At 41.0% G+C, this 23,585-nt stretch overlaps 1 protein-coding gene across 1 annotated transcript in view; it reads right to left on the bottom strand.

Annotated features, from left to right (window-relative positions):
* Positions 1-23,585, bottom strand: part of atpaf2 (ATP synthase mitochondrial F1 complex assembly factor 2) — a 55,120-nt gene that overhangs the window by 26,922 nt on the left and 4,613 nt on the right. Inside the window, exon 3 of the mRNA XM_063057361.1 lies at positions 21,559-21,707. Within this exon, the coding sequence (XP_062913431.1) occupies positions 21,559-21,707 (149 nt within the window). The remainder of the gene's footprint in view (positions 1-21,558; positions 21,708-23,585) is intronic.

Here is a 23,585-nt window from a genome sequence, read left to right as displayed (position 1 = left end):
CTTAGAAACATAGAAAAACCTACCGCACAACACAGGCCCTTTGGCCCATAAAGCTGTGCCGAACATGTCCTTACCTTGGAAATTACCTAGGGTTACCCATAGCCCTCTATTTTTCTAAGCTCCATGTAACTGTCCAGGAGTCTCTTAAAAGACCCTATCCTATCCGCCTCCACCACCATGGCTGGCAGCCCATTCCACAAACTCACCACTCTCTGCATAAAAAACTTACCTCTGATATCTCCTCTGTACCTACTTCCAAGCACCTTAAAACTATGCCCTCTCTTGCTAGCTATTTCAGCCCCGGGAAAAAGCCTCTGACTATCCACACGATCAATGCCTCTCATCATCTTATACGCCTCTATTAGGTCACCTCTCAACCTCCGTTGCTCCAAGGGAACAAAGCCAAGTTCACCCAACCAAAGCAATGTCCCCTTGGATCCCATGCCTCCTTAGTTTCTCAATAAGCCTGGCATGGGGTACCTTGTCAAATGCCTTGCTCCTTGTATAACTGTTTCCTTGATTTGCTTACCTTTACACCCCAGTCAGCATGTATTAGCAACCTCTCCTCCACAATCACAAACAGCACAAGTGCACCACAAGCCTGTATGTTTAGCCCCTGCACTACTCACTTTATACTTATGGCTGTGTGGCCAAGTTGACTAATGACACCACTGTTTTTGACTAAATCAAAGGTGGTGTCAAATTGGCAGGTTGAAAATCTGGTTGAACAGTGTCACAACAATAACCTCTGTCAGCAAAACCATAAGACCATAAGGTATAGACCAGAATTAGGCCATTTGGCTCATCGAGTCTGCTCTTCCATTTCATTATGATTGATACATTTTTCCTCGCATCATCAACCTCTACCTTAAATATACATAAAGACTTGGCCTCCACTGCTGCCTTTGGCAATGAATTCCAGAGATTCATTACTCTCTGGCTCAAGAAACTCCTCCTCATCTCCATTCTAAAAGGACATCCCTGTATATTGATGTTAAGGATACTATCAGAACAAGCTATTCAAGTGCAAAAAGATTTGTTTGTTTTATCGACGACACAAAAGCATTTGATAAAGTGAAGCACACTAAATTATTTGAAATATTACAGAAAACTCCAGATCTAGATTCGAAAGACCTCTGTCTAATCAGAAATCTGTTCTGGGAACAAACTGCCGCTGTAAGAATAGATGGAGAAGTGAGTCAGTTTACGAAAATCAAGAGAGGCGTTAGACAAGGGTGTGTTTTCTACCAATTTGTTTAATGTGTACAGTGAAACAATATTACAAAAAATAAGAGACATCTTGGGAATCAAAGTTGGTGGTGAAAACATCAATAATTTTAGATATGTGGATGACACTGTGTTAATTGCAAGTACGGAGGAAGAACTACAAAACTTAATTGATATAGTTGTTGAAGAAAGTGCAAAAATGGGTCTATCTATCAATTGCAAAAAGACAGAATGTATGGTGATATTCAAAAAGGAGAATCCTATCTGCAGGCTGAGAATAAACGGGGAAGACATAATACAAGTACAGAACTTTTGCTACTTAGGAAGCTGGGTGACATCAGATGGCAGGTGCGACATGGACATCAAAAGAATAGGGATTGCAAAAGACATCCTTACGAGAAGAGTATACTGACCAATACTAAACTAGGCATGACAACCCGCCTCACGAGTACTGAAATGTTATGTTTATCCAGTTATGTTATATGGCTCAGAATGTTGGACAATATCTAGTAACATGAGGAAACGAATTGAAGCAGCAGAGATGTGGTTTTTGAGGAGGATGCAAAGAATATCATGGATGAAATGAATATCTAACGAGGATATCATGAACACAGCAAACGCAAAAAGAGAAATAATGTATGAGATCATGAATAGGCAACGTAACTTCATTGGGCATGTGATTAGGAAAGAGGAGTTAGAATGCACGGTAATTATGGGAAAGATTGAAGGGAAGAAAACAAGAGGAAGACAAAGACAAATGATGATGGAGACAGCAGCCAGAGAACTGGAAATGAATACCAATGAATTGATCCACTTCACCTGAAACAGGAATGTGTGGCCCATGGCAGTCAAAGCTCAAACTGGACATGGCATGGCACCTGATGATGATGATGTATTCTGATGCTGTGTCCTCTGGTCTTAGGAACTACCACATAGGAAACATCCTTTCCACATCCACTCTATCAGGGCCATTCGATAGGTTTCAATGAGGTCACCCCTCATTCTTCTGAATTCCAGTGAAATCAGGCCAGAGCCATCAAATGCTCTTCATAAGACAAGCCATTTAATCCCGGAATCATTTTTGTGAACCTCATTTGAACCCTCTCCAATTTCAGCAAACTCTTTTTACAATAAGGGGCCCAAACCTGCTCACAATTCTCCAAGTGAGGCCTCATCAGACCTTTCTTTACATTACGTCCTTGTTTTAATATTCTTGTCCTCTTGAAATGAATACTAACATTGCATTTGCCTTCCTCCCTCAGACACAGCCTACAAATTAACCATTAAGGGAATTCTGCATGAGGATTCCCAAATCCCTGAGTCTCAGATTTTTGTTTCTCCCCATCTAGAAAATGGTCAACCCTTTTATTTCTCCTACCAAAGTACATGACCATACGCTTCCCAGCACTGTATTCAACCTGCCACTACTTTGCCCATTCTCCAAACCTGACCAAATCCTTGTGTTGCCAATTTCCTCAAAACTACCTTCCCCATCCACTTATCTTCATATTGTCTGCAAACTTTGTAACAAGACCATCAACTCCATCATCAAAATTATTGACGTATAACATTATCAGCACCCAACTGCCCACCATTGAGAACATCTACCATAAATGCTGCCTGGGCAGGGCGAAAAGCATTATCAAGGATGCATCTCACCCTAACCATGGACTTTTTACTCTCCTCCCATCCGGTAGGCGCTACAGGAGCCTCCGCTCCCGCACCAGCAGGCATAGGAAGAGCTTCTTCCCTGAGGCTGTGACCCTGCTGAACCTCACATCACAGTGCTAAGCAGTATTGCACCCATATTGTACTGTCTCAGTACTTTTATATTTGTGTACTGTAGCACTTTTTATTCGCAGTTATTTTGTAAGTAACACTATTCTTTGCATTTCTGGTTAGATGATAACTGCATTTCATTGGCTTTGTATCTGTACTTGGCACAATGACAATAAAGTTGAATCTAATCTAATCTAAAAAGAAGTGGTGCCAACATAGATCCCTGTGGAAAACCACTAGTCACCGGTAGCCAACCAGAAAAGCTCCCTTTATTCCCTCTCTTTGCCTCCTGCCAATCAGCCACTGCATCGTCCATGCTCGAATCTTTCTTGTAATACCATGGGCTCGTAGCTTGTTAAGCAGCCTCACGTATGGCACCTTGTCAAAGGCCTTCTGAAAATCCAAGCACACATCAACTGATTCTCCATTGTCCATCCTGCTTGTTATTTCTTAAAGAATTCAAACAGATTTGTCAGGCAAGATTTTCCCTTGAGGAAACCATGCTGACTATTGCCTATTTTATCTTGTGCCTTCAAGTACTCTGAAATCACATCCTTAACAATCAATGCCAACATCTTCCCAACCACTGAGGTCAGACTAACTGGCCTATAGTGTCCTTTCTTCTGCCTCTCTCTCTTCTTGAAGAATGGAGTGACATTTACAATCTTTTAGTCTTCTGGAACCATTCCAAAATCTAGTGATTCTTGAAAGATCATTACTCACGTCTCTACAATGTCTTCGGCCACCTCTTTCAGAACCCTGTGGTGTAAACCATCTGGTCCAGGTGACTTATCTACCTTCAGACCTTTCAGTGTCCTAAGAACCTTCTCCCTAGTAATGGTAACTTCACAAACCAAAGAGCTGATTATTGACTACAGGAGGAAGAAACCAGAGGTCCATGAGCCAGTCCTCATTAGGGGATCGGGGGTGGAAAGGGGGTAACTTTAAATTCCTTGACATTATCATATCTGTCCTGGAACCAGCACATATGTCATCATGAAGAAGGCACGACAATGCCTCTGCGTCTTAGAGGTTTGCACACATTTGGCATGCCACTAAAGCTCTAGATAAACTTCTATAGATGCAGAGTGGAGAGTATTATGACTGGTCGCATCATGGCCTATTATGGAAACACCAATGCCCTTGAACATAAAACTGGTGGACGCAGCCCAGCCTATCATGAGCAATGGAAGACAGAGAAGATATGCAAGTAAATTAGGTATTGAGCACATCTACATGAAAGCAAGTCATCCACCATCCAGCAGACACTTTCTTCTCACTGCTACAATCAGGAAGGAGGAAAAGGGGTATTAGGTCCCACACCACCAGGTGTAGGAACAGTTAGTACCCTTCATCCAACAGGCTCCTGAATCTGTGTGGATCACTTCACTCACCTCAGCACTGAAACTCATTCCACAACTTATGGACTCACTTTCAAAGACTCTACAACCTGTGTTCTCAGTATTATTTATTAATTTATTTGCATACTTTGTCTTCTTTTGCGCATTGTTTGTTTGTCAGTCTTTGTGTGTAGTTTTTTTATGTTCTACTGTGAATGCCTGCAAGAAAATGAATCTGAAGGTAGCATATGGAGAAATATACGTACTTTGATAATAAATTCATTTTGAACTTGTTTTGGCAAGGACAGATGAACTTGGAGCATTGATCTGTATATGGGAATGTGATATAATTGCAATCACAGAGGTATGTTTGAAAGAAAGCCAAGATTGGTAATCATTATTCAGGATATAAAAAGCTTCAGGTTGATAGGGAGGTAAGTAAAAGAGAGGACATTGCAACATACAGTAAGACCATGAAATTACCTTAGAGAGCTCTTCTTATGGCTTCTTATTTAGAAATAAAGAGGGAATCACTTAGCCAGGTGCATACTACAGGTAGTGGCAGACAGAGAAGATATGTGGGTAAATCCAGTATAAATGCAATAGGCTATATAGAAGGAGAGTTTAACTCGCCCAAATATTGAATGGGTTTGCATCAGTGTGAAAGGCCAGGAGGAGTTAAATTTTAAAGTGGGAAACTTTAAAAAGTGAAATCGCGGAAATTCAGGTCCAATGTGTTCTTGTTAGGGTGAAAGCCAAGGAAGGCAAATCCAACGAGTTCAACGTCAAGGGATATTGTGGGCTTAAGAGTGGATGAAGATATCACTGGCAGGAAAGTTTAAGAAAAAAGTCACAAAGATCCTACAAGTAAATTAAGAGCACAGTGCAAAGAGTGAGGCCCATGAGGGTCCAAATTGGCACTGTGTGTGTGGAGCCAGAGGATGTGGGTGAGACCTTACCCGTATTCACAAAGAAGAAAAATATTGCAGTGCCGACTTCAAGGAGGGGGTGCGGAATATTCTAGATCATGTTCTAGGGACATTAAAAAGGAAGATGTATTAGATGCCTTAACAAGCACAAAGGCAGAAGAATATCCAGGACCGAATGAGATCTGCCACAGGCTACTATGAGAGTCAAGGCAGAAATTGGTGGAGCCATGACAAAGCTTTTTAAAACTTTGCTGACTATGGGCAAGGTGCTAGGTGACTGAACAACAACAAATATGATATTTTTATTCAATAAGGGCAGCAGGAATAAACCAGGTAATTACAGGCAAATGATCTAACAGGATTAATGAACACTTGGAAAGTCAAGTGTTGATCAAGGGTGATATCACTGGGTACATAGAAAAAAAAATCAGGGTAATCAGGCAAAGGCAACACAGTTTTGTGAATGAAGGATCATGTTTGCCTGGTTTTCTGGAGTTCTTTGAAGTACCAACATGTGTGGTGGATAAAGGGGAAGTGGTGGATACGCTATACTTTAATGTACATATTTGACAAGCAGCCACTTCAAAAGATTAATGTAAAAAATTACAGATTGTGGTACGTAGTACTGTGCAAAAGTCATACGCGCCCAAGACTTTTATATAAATTTTGTTTTTGATGTTTATTTTTTATCTTCTGCATTAGTGTGTCAGTAGAAAAGAGCAAATTTTAGATTTTCAAACATGCATTCTCCAAAAAAAATTAAGTGTTGGAGAAATGTTTGTACGAGGAAATCTGCAGATGCTGAAATTTCAAGCAACACACATAGAAGTTGCTGGTGAACGCAGCAGGCCAGGCAGCATCTCTAGGAAGAGGTACAGTCGACGTTTCGGGCTGAGACCCTTCGTCAGGACTAACTGAAAGAAGAGCTAGTAAGAGACCCTGATGAAGGGTCTCGGCCCAAAACGTCGACTGTACCTCTTCCTAGAGATGCTGCCTAGCCTGCTGTGTTCACCAGCAACTTTTAGAAATGTTTGTATTTCATTAATGAAAGAAACATATTAAGTAATAGACCACTTTTCAAATAGAAACTTGTATGTATCTAACCCAGTGAAACAAAGATAACAAACAGGTGCTAATGAGTTGATTGAACTAAAGTGATTAGCTAAAACTTAGAGGAATCAAAGTGAGTGAAGGACAACCAACTAAAAGGTGAGGGTGTGGCAGACGTGACTGTTCAAATCATCAATTCTGACAAAATGGCACAGCAACAAGACACAAAGCTGTAGTGGAGCGTGTATCAAGCTTCAAATTCCTTGGTGTCCACATTTCCGAGGATCTCACCTGGTCCCTGAACTCCTCCATCCTGATCAAAAAGGCACAACAGCGCCTTTATTTCCTGCAGAGCATGAAGAAAGCTCACTTCTGTCCCAGGATACTGACAGACGTTTACTGCTGTACCATTGAGAGCATACTCACCAACTGCATCTCAGTGTGGTATGGCAATTGTCCCATATCGGACCTCAAAGCACTCCAGCGTGTGGTGAAAACTGCCCAGCGGATTATCGGCACCCAATTGCCCACCATTGAGAATATCTACCATAAACGCTGCTTGGGCAGGGCGAAAAGCATTATCAAGGATGCATCTCACCCTAACCATGGACTTTTTACTCTCCTCCCATCCGGTAAGCACTACAGGAGCCTCCGTTCCCGCACCAGCAGGCACAGGAAGAGTTTCTTCCTTGAGGCTGTGATCCTGCTGAACCTCACATCACAACGCTAAGCAGTATTGCACCCATATTGTACTGTCTCAGTACTTTTATATTTGTGTGCTGTAGCACTTACTTTTTATTCGCAGTTATTTTGTAAATAACACTATTCTTTGAATTTCTGGTCAGATGCTAATTCCATTTCATTGGCTTTGTATCTGTACTTGGCACAATGACAATAAAGTTGAATCTAATCTAATCTAATCAAAGAAGTTATCTTGGATCAGCAAGATCTCTCCCAAGAAGAAATTTTGCTACAGACAGGAGTTCAAAATGTGCTGTCCAAGCTCTTCTGAAGAATCACAAAGAAACAGGCAAGATTGAAGACCAGAAACACAGTGGTCGGCCACAGAAACTGAGTGCAGCTGATGAGAGATACATCAAACTGACATCCCTTCTAAATCAGAAGTCGTCCCACACTGCTATCAGTTCTGAACTCATAGGAACAAATGGAACCCAAGTACACCCCTCTACAGTCTGGAGAAGTCTTATCAGAAGTGTTCTTCATGGAAGAGTTGCTGCCAAAAAGCTGTTCCTCTGGAGTGGAAACAAGCCAAAAGGTTTACCTACACAGAAAAACACAAGGATTGGGTGCTGAACAGTTGCAGCAAGTGCTCTAGACAAGTCATAATTTGATTTTTTTTTTGGCTCAAACAGGAGGCATTTTGTTCATAGAAGAGCTGGAAAGCACTACATGGATGAGTGTCTGCTGCCAACCATGAACATGGCAGAGGTTCCTTGAAGGTCTGAGGCTGTATTTATGCAAATGAAGTTGGTGATCTGGTCAGAATTAATGGAATTCTCAGTGCTGAGAAATAGAAGCAGATTCTCATCTGTCACGCAGTACCCATCAAGAGAGGCTTCTGATCAGTCCCCACTTCATTCTGCCACAGACAATAACTCCAAACACACTTCCAAGGTCATAAAGAACTATCTTTAGCAAAAAGAAGAACAAGGAATTCTGCAACAGATGGTACGGCCTCCACAGAGCCCTGTTCACATCATCGAGGCTGCCTGAGATTACCTGCAGAGACAGAAGCAATCGAGACAGCCAAAGTCTTGCACAAGAACTATGGAAGTTGTCCAAGAAGTTTGGAGCAACCTACCAGCCGATTTTCCTATAAGACTGCATGACAGTGTACCTGAGAGGATGGATGCCGGTTTAAAGGCAAAGGGTGGTCACACCAAAAATTGATTTGATTTAGTTTTTTTATTGTTTACTACTGTTATAGTTTTATTGATATTCAGAAACTTTTCATTTATGAAAGCTTCTTCACTTTACAGTAACACACATCAAAGTTGCTGGTGAACGCAGCAGGCCAAGCAGCATCTATAGGAAGAGGTGCAGTCGACGTTTCAGGCCGAGACCCTTCGTCAGGACTAACTGAAGGAAGAGTGAGTACTTTTTTTAACACGTGCCTAAGACTCTTGTACAGTTCTGTAGAGGTAACAAATTGGCATGGATAAATGATTGATTATCCAACAGGAAGTAGTAGGCAAAACCGACCATTTTCTGCTTCAATCACTGTACAACTGGATCAGTTTCTGCACCTCATCTCCTTATAATTTATACAAATGACTCAGTGGAAGGTATTAAAAGTACACTGATAAATTTGCTGATTACATAAAAGAAAGGTGGGAAAGCAAGTTGAGATGAAGACAAGGCTAAAGAAGAAGTTGAGTAGACAAAGATTTGGCAAATGGAGTATTATGGGAGGGAAAATGTAAAACGGTCCATTTTTGCAAGAAGATAAAAAAAATCATATCATCTAAATGCTAAGAATTGGAGATTATGCAACAAGGAAAGAGGAGCAGGAGTATGCATACAGCCCTTCAAGCCTGTCCCACCATTTAATGTGGCTGATTTACAATGGCCTCAACTCTTCTGGCATATGTCAGAGTGTTTTGAAATACCAAGGGACCAGGGTGGCCTAATGTTTGATTTGCAAGAAGGCTAGCATACAGGCATTAATGGCTAGGGGCACCAAATACAAGAGTAGAAAGGTTATGTTTCAGCTTTGTAGAAGTCTGGCAAAACCACATCTGCACTGCCATGATTTGAACTGGTCTCCTTACTTAAGGAAGAATGTGTTGGAAGTAGCTCAGAAGATTTACTAGAACAATACCTGGAATAAAGAAAAGTTTTAGAAATTTAGAACAGAAGTGATTTTTGAAGATCTTTTCATAGATAATCGTTTTGCAACTTTTGAACAATTGCCTGCAAAGTTTGACCTACCTAATACTCATTTTTTTAGGTATCTTCAATTTAGACATTTTATTAACCTTTTAATACCAAACTTTCCTGAGATGCCCGAAAAAAACATTGTGGACTCGTTTCTTTGTATAAATCCATTGGGTAAGGGTTTAATATCTACTATTCGCAATAAGTTAGCGACCTTGAGGCGTACCCCCTTTGATAAAGTTAGAACTGCCTGAGAGCATGATTTAAATATTTCTCTGTCTGACGAGGTTTGGGATTCAATTCTTAAGTCCGTTAACTCAACCTCTTTATCTGCTCGCCACTGTCTTTTGCAGTTCAAGGTTGTACATAGGGCTCATATGTCTAGAACTAAATTATCGCTGTTCTATTCTGATATTAGTCCCTTTTGTGAATTCATTATTTACTTCTTAATTCGGACATGAAGTTCCATAAGGTGTGGGGACCTTTTCTTGAGTATTTTCATAACCCCTCTTTAGATTAAAGGTTTATCCTCCTTTTTTTTGTATTTTATTCCCTTACTTTCAGCTTTTTTTTCTGGTTAAGTTTTACGGTTTTTTTCATGTGAAATATATTACAGTTTACGTAGTAGGCAATATACTTTTTTAATATTTACAGCTCTGTGGTGGCAAAAGCTCTGTTTAACTTTACATCAAAATGGTTGGCTTGGAGTTGTGCAGTGGGACGGTGGGGAGGATACTAACTTAATACGATTTTATTTTGGGTGCTTTTTCTTTACTGTTATGAACTGTATATTAGACATGTTCGTTTTGCACTGTATAAATCTCTTTTTTGCTGGTGAGTTTTTTTCCTGTTGTATTGTAGAAACTCATAAAAAATAATTTAAAAAAGAACAGGAGTGATTGAAATATATATTATCCTGAGATCTTGACCGGATAAAGATTTTTTTTCTCACATGGAACAAACTGGAATTAAGGAGGTCACTGTTTAAAAATTATTAGCTGTCCATTTAAGACAGAAGAGGCAACCTTTTCTCTTGTAAGGTCAAGTGTCTTTGGTACTCTCTTTCTTAAAGAGCAACAGAATCAAATTCTTTTAACTTTCTCTTTTAAAAGACAGAGATATATATGAGGGGTGTTTGATAAGTTCGTGGCCTAAGGTAGAAGTCAATTTTAGAAAACCTAGCACATTTATTTTTCAACATAGTCTCCTCCTACATTTACACACTTAGTCCAGCAGTCGTGGAGCATACAGATCTTGGACCTCCAGAAAGTGTCCACAGATGGGTGATTGATAAGTTTGTGGCCTAAGGTAGAAGGAGATGAGTTATACAGCTCTCGTTATATGCACATGCAGGTCAACTGTTTGAGTGATTATGCAGAAAGGTTGAAGTTAATAACTCATCTCCTTCTACCTTAGGCCACAAACTTATCAAACATCCCTCGTATATATCTCTGTCTTTTAAAAGAGAAAGTTAAAAGATTATGAAGACACACAGTCCTCTTTTATTGTCATTTAGTAATGCATGCATTAAGAAATGATACAATATTTCCTCCGGTGTGATATCACAAAACACAGGACAGACCATAACTGAAAAAACTAACAAAACCACATAATTACAACATATAGTTACAACAGTGCAACAATACCATAACTTGACGAAGAAGTCCATGAGCACAGTAAAAGTTCAAAGTCTCTCAAATGTCCCACATCTCATGCAGACGGGAGAAGGAAGAAAAACTCTCCCTGCCATACCTGACCACAGTCCGACTCTGAGTCATCCAAAAACTTCGAGCTCTGATCAGCTCTCCGACACCGAGTACTGAGCGCCATCTCTATCCGAAAGATTCCACCTCCTTCTCAGTCGCCAACAGCAGGTAAAGCCGAGGATTTTGAGGCCTTCCCTCCGAAAGATTCCCGACCGCGCAGTAACGACAGCAGCGAACGAGCGCTTCAGAAATTTTTCCAGATGTTCCTCTGTGCTTTCACGTCCATCTCCATCAAATCAGAATTGTCCAACTTCAAACTTAGTGCATAATCACTCAAAGAGTTGAACTGTATGTGCATGTAACGAGAGCTGTATAACTCATCTCCTTCTACCTCAGGCCATGAACTTATCAATCACCCCTGCTGCGGACACTTTCTGGAGGTGCAAGATCTGTATGCTCCACGACTGTTGGACTAAGTGTGTAAATGTAGGAGGGGACTATGTTGAAAAATAAATATGCTAGGTTTTCAAAAATTGACCCCTCCTACCTTAGGCCACAAACTTATCAATCACTCCTCATACATACTTGATAAGCACGGGAGCAAAATGTTTCCACAGGTAAACAGGACTAAAGAACTGAGGTTACAATCAGATTAGCGGTGAGTTTGTTAAATCATGAAAGGAACCTGAGGGCTGTGGCCTACCGCTGTTCCCAACGGGCATTTTCCTAAATGCCCAATATATTAACTACTTGCTTCCTGCCCATTTCAACAGTTTGACTGAGTCATGCATTTCAAATTCATCTTTTTTTCCCTCTCCAAGTGATTTTTAGATTGATACGCAGGTTAAAACTCTCTGCTCCAGCAACTTTCATGGTCTGGCATATCTTGAATCATAGATCAGATTTATACTAATTAACTATATCTAACCAGCACCTAAAATCAACTACAATCTGTAATTAACCTATAGGTAATAAATCCAACATAGTCATAGTCAAACTTTATGACTTTGTGGCTCTATAAGGCGCTGGTGAGACCTCATTTGGAGTATTGTGGGCAGTTTTGGTCTCCTTATTTAAGAAAGGATGTGCTGACGTTGGAGAGGGTACAGAGAAGATTCACTAGAATGATTCTGGGAATGAGAGGGTTAACATATGAGGAACGTTTGTCCGCTCTTGGACTGTATTCCTTGGAGTTTAGAAGAATGAGGGGAGACCTCATAGAAACATTTCAAATGTTGAAAGGCATGAACAGAGTGGATGTGGCAAAGTTGTTTCCCATGATGGGGGAGTCTAGTACGAGAGGGCATGACTTAAGGATTGAAGGGCGCCCATTCAGAACAGAAATGCGAAGAAATTTTTCTAGTCAGAGGGTGGTGAATCTATGGAATTTATTGCCACGGGCAGCAGTGGAGGCCAAGTCATTGGGTGTATTTAAGGCAGAGATTGATAGGTATCTGAGTAGCCAGGACATCAAAGGTTGAAGGCGGGGGAGTGGGACTAAATGGAAGAATGAATCAGCTCATGATAAAATGGTGGAGCAGACTCGATGGGCCGAATGGCCGAGTTCTGCTCCTTTGTCTCATGGTCTTTATTGATCCCAGGGGAAATTGGTTTTCGTTACAGTTGCACCATAAATAATTAAATTGTAATAAAACCATAAATAATTAAATAGTAATATGTAAATTATGCCAGGAAATAAGTCCAGGACCAGCCTATTGACTCAGGGTGTCTGACCCTCCAAGGGAGGAGTTGTAAAGTTTGATGGCCACAGGCAGGAATGACTTCCTATGACGCTCTGTGTTGCATCTCGGTGGAATGAGTCTCTGGCTGAATGTACTCCTGTGCCCAACCAGTACATTATGTAGTGGATGGGAGACATTGTCCAAGATGGCATGCAACTTGGACAGCATCCTCTTTTCAGACACCACCTTCAGAGAATCCAGTTCCATCCGCACAACATCACTGGCCTTACAAATGAAATTTCAGTGAAATTTCTGTGATCGCAGCCAGCGTTTCTGACTTAGGGAAACTTGGGGTTACCTACAATTCTCAGAACTCTTACGTGATTCAGAATTGTCTAAATTCTCAAAGAATATTTCTCCTGCTCAGAGGGCAATTTCTATGGTGCAGATTTTCTGTCAGGCAGGCACCAGTCAGGCTCCAAGGATGGCAAAGAGGATAATTTTAACATATACTTTTATTTTTTAATAAAATGTCGTACATAAATTTTCTGAGACACTCAAATTCTCAAAGATATAAACGCATACTAGAAATATCCTATATTAATGACCAAAACATATCAATACAATTTTTCCTCAACATCTGTTCAGAAAACAATAATTAATCTTTTCACAAATCCTGCACCATCATTCTTTGTTGTTTAATCATCACCTTCAACGCTATCCAAGTCCTTACAATTCTGTTTTTTGCCTACCTCCCTCCATTTTCCTGACTACTACATTTGCTTAAAAACCTATGACATGTCAAACTTTATTTTCCTGAAAATCTAATTTAAGACACAAACCTGAAACATTAATGCTCTGGGGGACTTCTGGGTCATCAAGGGAATGGCGGCGTAAGGAAAAGGTCTCTTGACAAAAAAGAAGGTAAACTGCCCCAAAATCGAATTTAGACAAATACTTAATATTGCATAACTATATTAATAAAAGGGGCAAGGATGATGTCTAAGAACAAGAATAAAAAGTCCGCTTCGAAGGCTAATAAACATAAAGAGATGCAGCAAGGCGACGGGCCTAGCTCCCCCACGGCAAGCCAGGACGGAGATAATGAGGGGGAATCGGTGACTCTGTCTTTGATTCTCGGAGAGATTCGCGAGTTCCGACAAGATAACAGCAAACAGCTGGAAGATATTAAAGGAGAAATAGTAAAAACTAGCTCGCGGATAGATGAAGCCGAAGCGAGGATTGTTGGAATTGAAGAGAAGCTACAAAACGCAGAGGAAGTGATAGCAGAAATGCTGAAGCTACAAGACCAGCTCCAGTGGAAACTAATAGATCAAGAAGGCCGCTCGAGAAGGGAAAATGTGAGGATCTACGGAGTTCCTGAAGGAAAACCCGGATTGATGATTCCCTTCGTGGAGAAGCTGCTTAGAGAGAACCTTGATATACCGGCCGCAAAAGACCTACAGATAGAAAAGGCTGATCAGAATCGATCTGGGCTGGGCGCCTGCCGGAGGCTGTGGTGCCTCCGGCAGGCGCCCAGCCCAGATCGATTCTGATCAGATTTCTCAGTTACAGAACGAAGGAAGAGGTGCTTAAAAGAGCATGGCAAAAGAAAGGTTTCATGTGGAACAACTGCAAAATCAGTTTAGACCACGACTACGCACCGGGGATTCTTGCCAGACGGAAGGAATATACGGAAACACGGAGAGTCCTGAAGGAAAACAACATCAGATTCCAGACCCTGTATCCAGCTCGGCTGAGAGTCTTTTACGACGAAGGGACAAAAACTTACGCTACGGTGGAGGAGGCAACGTTGGACCTGGCGGACCGGGGACTACCTATTAAAGTTATCACCCAACCGGAGTCGCTACTGGAGAGGATTCGGCAGAAGTCGTGGCAGTTAGTGGGGCGAGGACGCTCCACTCGAACCAGAGTGTCAAACTACAAGGAAAAGCTGCAAATATTCAGACGCGAATGTACAGAGAATACAGATTAATTAAGAGAAATGACTGAAAAGAGTAAATCGGACTTAAAAGTAAAATGAAAACTGGTAACTGAAAATAAACTAGGCGGAATAACTTGAATGATAGCAATATGGTCGAGACATAAATAGGAGAAAATTCTCTATGATTATTCAAACTGCTGAGGGCCCTCTAACACAGGGTGAAGATAGAGGTTATCCCTCTGAACTGAGGCGGGTCGGTGCTCAGGCCTCACTGTGGGAAGTCGGGGAAAATTTTCAAATGTTATACGTTCAGAAATGTCTAGGGTGTGGTTATATGTCTTGGTTTACTGTTGAGAAGGGATTGCTTACTGTTTGGTTAGAAAAGGAGAGTGCTTTTTTTCTACTAGAGAAAAATGCAAACTGAATTGGTAAAAATAATTTCCTATAATGTTAATGGGGTTTTGAATCCAATTAAAAGAAATAAGATTATGTCTAAATTGAAAAAAGAGAGGGCACAAATAGCTTTCCTCCAGGAAACACATATGAGCCAATCTGAACATGGAAAATTAAAAAGAATGGGCTTTAAGCATGTATTTTATTCATCATATAAATTGAGTCACAAAAGAGGGGTAGCTACTTTAATATCAAGTACTCTTAATTATGAACATATTTCAGAGACTAGAGACAAAGAAGGACGGTTTGTAAAAATCACAGGAAGAACAGAAGGTACAGAAATAACATTGCTGAATGTTTATGCTCCTCCAGGTAGTGAATGGTCATTTTATAGACACATTTTTGACCTAATGGTCAGTTCTCGAGGGGTAGTAATTTGTGGAGGGGATTTTAATATTAGATTAAATCCTATATTAGATTCTTCAAGAATAGTTAGAATAAACCTCTGACTCGGAAAGTGAATTCATTGATGGAGGAGTTGGGAATTATAGATGTCTGGAGGGAATTACACCCTACTAGTAAAGATTATACATATTACTCTTTCCCTCATTCAGCCTATTCAAGGATAGACTATTTCTTTATCTTTAATACAGATAGACTCAGGATAAAAAACTGTAATATTGCAACAATCGATCTGTCGGATCATAGCCCAGTCTCTATGTCTCTAATCCTGGAAAGGAAAATGAGGAAAACACTATGGAGGCTAAACTCACATATACTCAATAACCCGAAAGTAATGGAGAGATTAAGGGGAGAAATCAAAGAATATCTAGACCTTAATGACACGGGAGAAACATCACCAGTGATTTTATGGGATACATTGAAAGCTGTACTGAGAGGGAAAATTATTTCCATTACTACTCACATGAAAAAAATCAATGCACAAAAATTAGCAGACCTTCAAGGAAAATTAAAACAACTTCAAGTTGTAGATAGCAACAAAAGTAATTCAAATCGAAAACAGGAAATTAGGAAATTGCAAAGTGAAATTGATGATATTTATACGTTGGAAACTCAAAGAAATTTTCTTTACCTGAGACAAAAGGATTATGAAGTAGGAGGTAAATCAGCTAGATTATTAGCATATAAATTACGAAAACAACAAGCAGACAATACAATTCATAAAATGAAGAATCCAAAGACAAAGCTTGTGGAGAGTACAATAGGGAAAATTCAAGAGAGTTTTGAAACATATTATCGAGAGCTGTACTCCCAACCCCGGGCCCCCAATGAGCCCTATATAGACAGTGTATTGAATTTTTTAGATCTACCTAAACTTACAGATTTACAAAATGAAAGTTTATTAGAACCAGTAACTGTCAAAGAACTGAACATGGCCATCTCTAGGTTAAAGGCTGGAAAGTCCCCGGGTTCTGATGGGTTTACCTCAGAGTGGTACAAGTCCCTGAAGACACAGTTAGCCCCATTACTACTTAACACCTTTAATTGGATCTTGCAGAGAGGAGAAACTCCACCTTCCTGGAGAGAAGCGATTATTTCAGTTATTCCTAAAGAGGGTAAAGATAAACTAGAATGTGGCAATTATCGGCCAATTAGTGTTCTTAATTTAGATTACAAACTATTTACATCTATATTAGCGCGCAGATTGGAAAAGCTTTTACCTGGCCTAATCCATTTAGACCAGACTGGATTTATTCAACAAAGACAAACACAGGACAACATAAGGAGATACATCAAAGTTGCTGGTGAACGCAGCAGGCCAAGCAGCATCTATAGGAAGAGGCGCAGTCGACGTTTCAGGCCGAGACCCTTCGTCAGGACTAACTGAAGGAAGAGTGAGTAAGGGATTTGAAAGCTGGAGGGGGAGGGGGAGATGCAAAATGATAGGAGAAGACAGGAGGGGGAGGGATAGAGCCGAGAGCTGCACAGGTGATAGGCAAAAGGGGATACGAGAGGATCATGGGACAGGAGGCCTAGGGAGAAAGACGGGGGGGGGGTGACCCAGAGGATGGGCAAGAGGTATATTCAGAGGGAGAAAAAGGAGAGTGAGAGAAAGAATGTGTGCATAAAAAGGAGTAACAGCTGGGGTACAAGGGGGAGGTGGGGCCTAGCAGAAGTTAGAGAAGTCAATGTTCATGCCATCAGGTTGGAGGCTACCCAGACGGAATATAAGGTGTTGTTCCTCCAACCTAAGTGTGGCTTCATCTTTACAGTAGAGGAGGCCGTGGATAGACATGTCAGAATGGGAATGGGATGTGGAATTAAAATGTGTGGCCACTGGGAGATCCTGCTTTCTCTGGCGGACAGAGCGTAGATGTTCAGCAAAGCGGTCTCCCAGTCTGCGTCGGGTCTCACCAATATATAAAAGGCCACATCGGGAGCACTGGACGCAGTATATCACCCCAGTCGACTCACAGGTGAAGTGATGCCTCACCCGGAAGGACTGTTTGGGGCCCTGAATGGTGGTAAGGGAGGAAGTGTAAGGGCATGTGTAGCACTTGTTCCGCTTACACGGATAAGTGCCAGGAGGGAGATCGCCTACTGACTCTCACAGCTATCTGGACTATTCCTCTTCTCACCCTGTCTCTTGCAAAAACGCCATTCTCTTCTCGCAATTCCTCCGTCTCCGCCGCATCTGCTCTCAGGATGAGGCTTTTCATTCTAGGACGAGGGAGATGTCTTCATTTTTTAAAGAAAGGGGCTTCCCTTCCTCCACTATCAACTCTGCTCTTAAACGCATCTCCTCCATTTCACGTACATCTGCTCTCACTCCATCCTCCCACCACCCCACTAGGAATAGGGTTCCCCTGGTCCTCACCTACCACCCCACCAGCCTCCGGGTCCAACATATTATTCTCCGTAACTTCCGCCACCTCCAACGGGATCCCACCACTAAGCACATCTTTCCCTCCCCCCCTCTCTCTGCATTCCGCAGGGATCGCTCCCTACACAACTCCCTTGTCCATTCGTCCCCCCCCATCCCTCCCCACTGATCTCCCTCCTGGCACTTATCCGTGTAAGCGGAACAAGTGCTACACATGCCCTTACACTTCCTCCCTTACCACCATTCAGGGCCCCAAACAGTCCTTCCAGGTGAGGCATCACTTCACCTGTGAGTCGACTGGGGTGATATACTGCGTCCAGTGCTCCCGATGTGGCCTTTTATATATTGGTGAGACCCGACGCAGACTGGGAGACCGCTTTGCTGAACATCTACGCTCTGTCCGCCAGAGAAAGCAGGATCTCCCAGTGGCCACACATTTTAATTCCACATCCCATTCCCATTCTGACATGTCTATCCACGGCCTCCTCTACTGTAAAGATGAAGCCACACTCAGGTTGGAGGAACAACACCTTATATTCCGTCTGGGTAGCCTCCAACCTGATGGCATGAACATTGACTTCTCTAACTTCCGCTAGGCCCCACCTCCCCCTCGTACCCCAGCTGTTACTCCTTTTTATGCACATATTCTTTCTCTCACTCTCCTTTTTCTCCCTCTGTCCCTCTGAATATACCTCTTGCCCATCCTCTGGGTCACCCCCCCCCGTCTTTCTCCCTAGGCCTCCTGTCCCATGATCCTCTCGTATCCCCTTTTGCCTATCACCTGTCCAGCTCTCGGCTCTATCCCTCCCCCTCCTGTCTTCTCCTATCATTTTGCATCTCCCCCTCCCCCTCCAGCTTTCAAATCCCTTACTCACACTTCCTTCAGTTAGTCCTGACGAAGGGTCTCGGCCTGAAACGTCGACTGCGCCTCTTCCTATAGATGCTGCTTGGCCTGCTGCGTTCACCAGCAACTTTGATGTATGTTGCTTGAATTTCCAGCATCTGCAGAATTCCTGTTGTTTACAACATAAGGAGAACTCTGCACATATTAGAACAGGTTAATAAGAACGAGACAGAGACAATGGTAGTAGGATTGGACGCTGAGAAAGCTTTTGATTCGGTTAGTTGGGCATTCCTATACAGAGTGTTAGGAAGATTCGGCTTTCAAGAAAGGTTTATTAAAGTAATTCAGACTCTATATGACAGCCCTACAGCCCGAATTAAGATAAATGGGGACCTCTCTGACTCCTTCATTTTAGAGAGAGGCACTAGACAGGGATGCCCAATTTCTCCTCTCCTTTTTGCGCTATATATTGAACCACTTGCCCAACTAATAAGACAGAGCGAAATCGTAAAAGGTATCAAGGTGGCAGGGATTGAACAGAAAGTGGCGTTATTCGCAGATGATGTTTTGGTCTATCTGAGTGAACCAGAAAAATCATTTATAGGATTGTTTACACTGTTGGATGACTTTGGGAAAATATCAGGTTATAAAATAAATGTAAAGAAAACACAGGTTATGTCTCTAAATTATACACCATCCAAAAAATTGCAGGATACATACGATCTTAAGTGGGAAGCTAAATCATTAAAATATTTAGGAATAACCCTGCCGAAGGATCTTTCAACACTGTCACAGGTAAATTATGGGCCATTAATCTCAGAGATAAAAGCAGATATGCATAGATGGAATCTTATCCCCTTTTTAAGTTTAAATTCAAGGATAAATACTATAAAAATGAATATTCTTCCTCGGTTATTATATCTTTTCCGTACTTTACCAGTGGAGGTGGATGATAATCAATTCAGGGAATGGGACAAGTGGATTTCCTGCTTCATTTGGCAAGGAAGGAAACCTAGAATTCGATATAACACCTTACAGTTAGGGAAGGAAGGAGGAGGTATGGTTCTTCCTTGCCTGAGAAATTATTTTTATGCCTCACAGATAACCCCTCTGTTATATTGGTGTAATAGGGAATATAAGGCTAGATGGAAGGAAATAGAATTTGGATTAGTTGACAGTTTTCCTCTTCAGGCCTCAATAGCTGACAAAGGATTGATGGCCCAGTTGGAAAAATTTAATAATGCTTGGATAAATCTTACATTAAAAGTATGGCAGAAGGTGGTTAATTCATGTGGAATTAATAACATGCTAAAACTCTTTAGATGGTGTGCATATGATACCGAATTCCTTCCCAACAGAGGAGATAAAAGATTTGAGCTATGGATAAAGAAAGGTCTTACAACCTACCTCTCATTTATAGATAAAAGAGTATTACAAAGTTTCCAAATCCTGCAGGACAAACATGGCCTAGAACATAATGACTTTTTTAGGTACCTTCAAATACGAAACTATGTTAACCAGAGTTGTAGATATACAGATCTATCAACAGTAGAATTAGAATTTTTCAAGATTCTGAATTCGGCTTGCAGTTCAATACCTAGTAAATCAGTTTCTCGCCTATATAATGCACTCTCCCATGCTAAAAATGTAAATACACTGTATATTAAAGAGAAGTGGGAGAAAGAAGCGGGGTTGGTACTTTCAGAGGAGGCTTGGGGGAAAATCTGCAGCTTTCAATGGTCCTCGACTAATTCTCTGACTTGGAGAGAACATTGTTGGAAAAACATTATAAGATACTTCAAGACCCCATATCAGGAAAAATATAAAGATACAAATGTGATGTGTTGGAGAAGGTGCGGCTCCAAGGAGGCAAATCATTTTCATATTTTCTGGGATTGCCCTAAATTAAGTCTATTTTGGGAAGGTATTCATAGAACATTAGTTAAGGTACTTAGGTCCCAGATACCTCTGAACTTTGAGACGCTCTATTTGGGGCATGTATTGTTCCTTGAACAGAAGGAAGATATAAAGTTGCTGCAGGCCCTCTTAGCGGCAAGTAAGAAATCAATCACTAGAAAATGGCTAAATCCAATACCACCTACATTAGAAGATTGGTACGAAATTATCTTGGAAATATTTAAAATGGAAAAGTTGACTTACTCCCTGAGAACTCAAAAAGAAGCATTTTATCAAATCTGGAATAAATGGATTGAATATATAACCCCAATGCGAGCAGACTTTAGATGACTCTCCTAATGATTTATAGTGCTCTTCTCATCAACACAGTAATATTGCTAATGTAAGCACCCCTAGTCTAAATGTTTGTTTTTTTTTTGGAAAATAGAGAATTAACACAAGTAAAGGGAAAGATTTGGGAAAGGGATAAAAAAAAATGAAAAAATTAAGTAAATAAGTACATAGGGATTGGATAATTATGTCTGCGGGCAGGAACAAGCACGAACAAATTGGGATATAAACACCTACAATGGTTGGTATATAGGCTTGTATGCAACATTTTGGACCAGTGGAAATGGTCCAGAAGGGTTGTATGGAAACTATTATTACTATTTTTCTTAACAACTAATTTCATTACTTAGCCTAATAGGTTCGATTTACCACAGTACATAATTATCTATTTAAATGTTTATTTTGCTTTTATATCATCTCAATGTGTACTTAAGAATGTATAAATAATTGTAGTTTTATACATATAAAAAAATGGAAAAGGTTATATGTGTGAAAAAAGTACATGATAATTGTGAATTCCTTATCCAAATAAAAATAAAAAGAAAAAAAAACATTAATGCTCTGCAGAGGCAGCACTTTCTGATTTGATTTCAATTTCACTTGCCCACAATGCTAACTTTAAGAATTTTATAAGCTCTGGTTGATATCAACATCATTAAAAAGTAGAGCCTACCAGATGCATGGTGAAGAACTGCAGTACATCTCCTTGGGACTGCCATTCTGTGGCAACAGCGATCGCCAGAGATTCACTGGGAACCGTGAACAACTTGCCCTGAGGAGTCTTCAGCTTCCTGCGGTCAAGATTTATCTCAAATGTACCTCCTGTGACATGCAGAGAAAAAAAAGGCCTTACAAATAGTGGCCTTCAAGCAATGGGACAGTTTACACTTTAACCAAGAACTTTCAATGCTGCTTGAAGAGAGTCTGGTCAGCACAAGAATTTCATATTGGCATTGCCAATCCATGAGACATGCACTTTAACAAATTAATAAATACACAAACCGCAACAAGGGCAGCACAAATTCCATACAATCATATACAAAATTATTTTCCAAATTATTTTATTTGTTGGCACAGATTATGTTTAAATTGACCAAACATTAAAACAGTTTGCATTTATTTTAATAATATAACTGCTGTACAATGAACATGAACTATTTTAGAAGACTAGAAATACAAATAAGACCATAAGACATAGGAGCAGAATTAGGCCATCTTGCTCATTGAGTCTGTTCTGCCATTTCATCATGGTTGATCCTTTTTTCCTATCTCCTCCTCCACCTCAGTTCCTGGCCTTCTCCCTGCAACCTTTGTTGCCATGTCCAAACAAGAACCTCTGCCTTAAATACACCCAATGAACTGGCCTCCACAGCTGTATGTGGCAACAAATTCCACAAATTCACCACAATTTGGCCAAAGAAAGTTCTCTGCATCTCTGTTTTGAAAGGGTGCCCCTCTATCCTGAGGCTGAGGCTATGCCCTCTTGTCTTAGACTCTCTCACCATGGGAAACAACCTTTCCACATCTAGTCTGTCTAGGCCTTTCAACATTCGAAAGGTTTCAATGAGATCCCCCCCGCCATCCTTCTGAAGTCCAGTGAGTACAGACCCAGAGCTATCAAACATTCCTCATATGATAACCCTTTCATTCCTGGAATCATCCTTGTGAACCACTTCTGGGTCCTCTCCAATGCCAGCACATGCTTTCTAAGATGAGGAGCCCAAAATTGTTCACAATACTCAAGGTGAGGCCTCACCAGTGCCTTATAAAGCCTCAGCATCACATGCTTGCTCTTGCATTCTAGACCTCTTGAAATGAATGCTAACATGGCATTTGCCTTCCTCACCACCAATTCAACCTGCAAGTTAACCTTCAGGGTGTTCTGCACAAGGACTCCCACGTCCCTCTGCATCTCAGATTCCTGGATTTTCTCATTTAGAAAATAGTCTGCACATTTAGTTCTACCACCAAAGTGCATGACCTTGCATTTTCCAACATTCTATTTCATTTGCCACTTTCTTACCCATTCTCCTAATCTGTCCAAGTCCTTCTACATCCTACCTGTTTCCTCAACACTACCTGCCCCTCCACCAATCTTCGTATCATCTGCAAACATGACAACAAAGCCACCTATTACATCATCTAAATCATTTATATACAGCATAAAAAGAAGTGGTCCCAACAATGACCCCTATGGAACACCACAAGTCACTGGCAGCCAACCAGTAAAGGATACTTTTATTCCCACTCCTACCAATCAGCCAATGCTGTAGTCATGTTAGTAATTTTCCTGTAATATCAGGGGCCCTTAACCTGGTAAGCAACCTCACGTGTGGCATCTTGTCAAAGGCCTTCTGAAAGTCCAAATATACAACATCCACTGCGTCCCCTTTATCTGTCCTACTTGTAATCTCCTCAAAGAATTCCAACAGGTTCGTCAGGCAGGATTTTCCCTGTACTCCATCACCTTGTCCTTAACAACTGACTCCAACATCTTCCCATGTTTCCATTCGGTCAAGTATATAAATCCATTCAGTTTTGTAGCAGTTTACATTTACAAAGCATCAAGTATGACCAAAGCCTTCAGTTAAAACTTCTCCTCCGAAATAGACTCTCTGTCTGGATCTACATCACAGAGCAGAAATGTTTCCACAATCCTTAAAGTTGGAGCAAAGTTATAGAAATCTTACATTAGAAATG

This window comes from Mobula hypostoma, chromosome 9 (genome assembly GCF_963921235.1).
Source record: "Mobula hypostoma chromosome 9, sMobHyp1.1, whole genome shotgun sequence".
NCBI lineage: Eukaryota > Metazoa > Chordata > Chondrichthyes > Myliobatiformes > Myliobatidae > Mobula > Mobula hypostoma.
The sequence above is the reverse complement of the archived record's forward strand: the minus strand, read 5'-3'. Positions and strand labels throughout refer to the sequence as shown.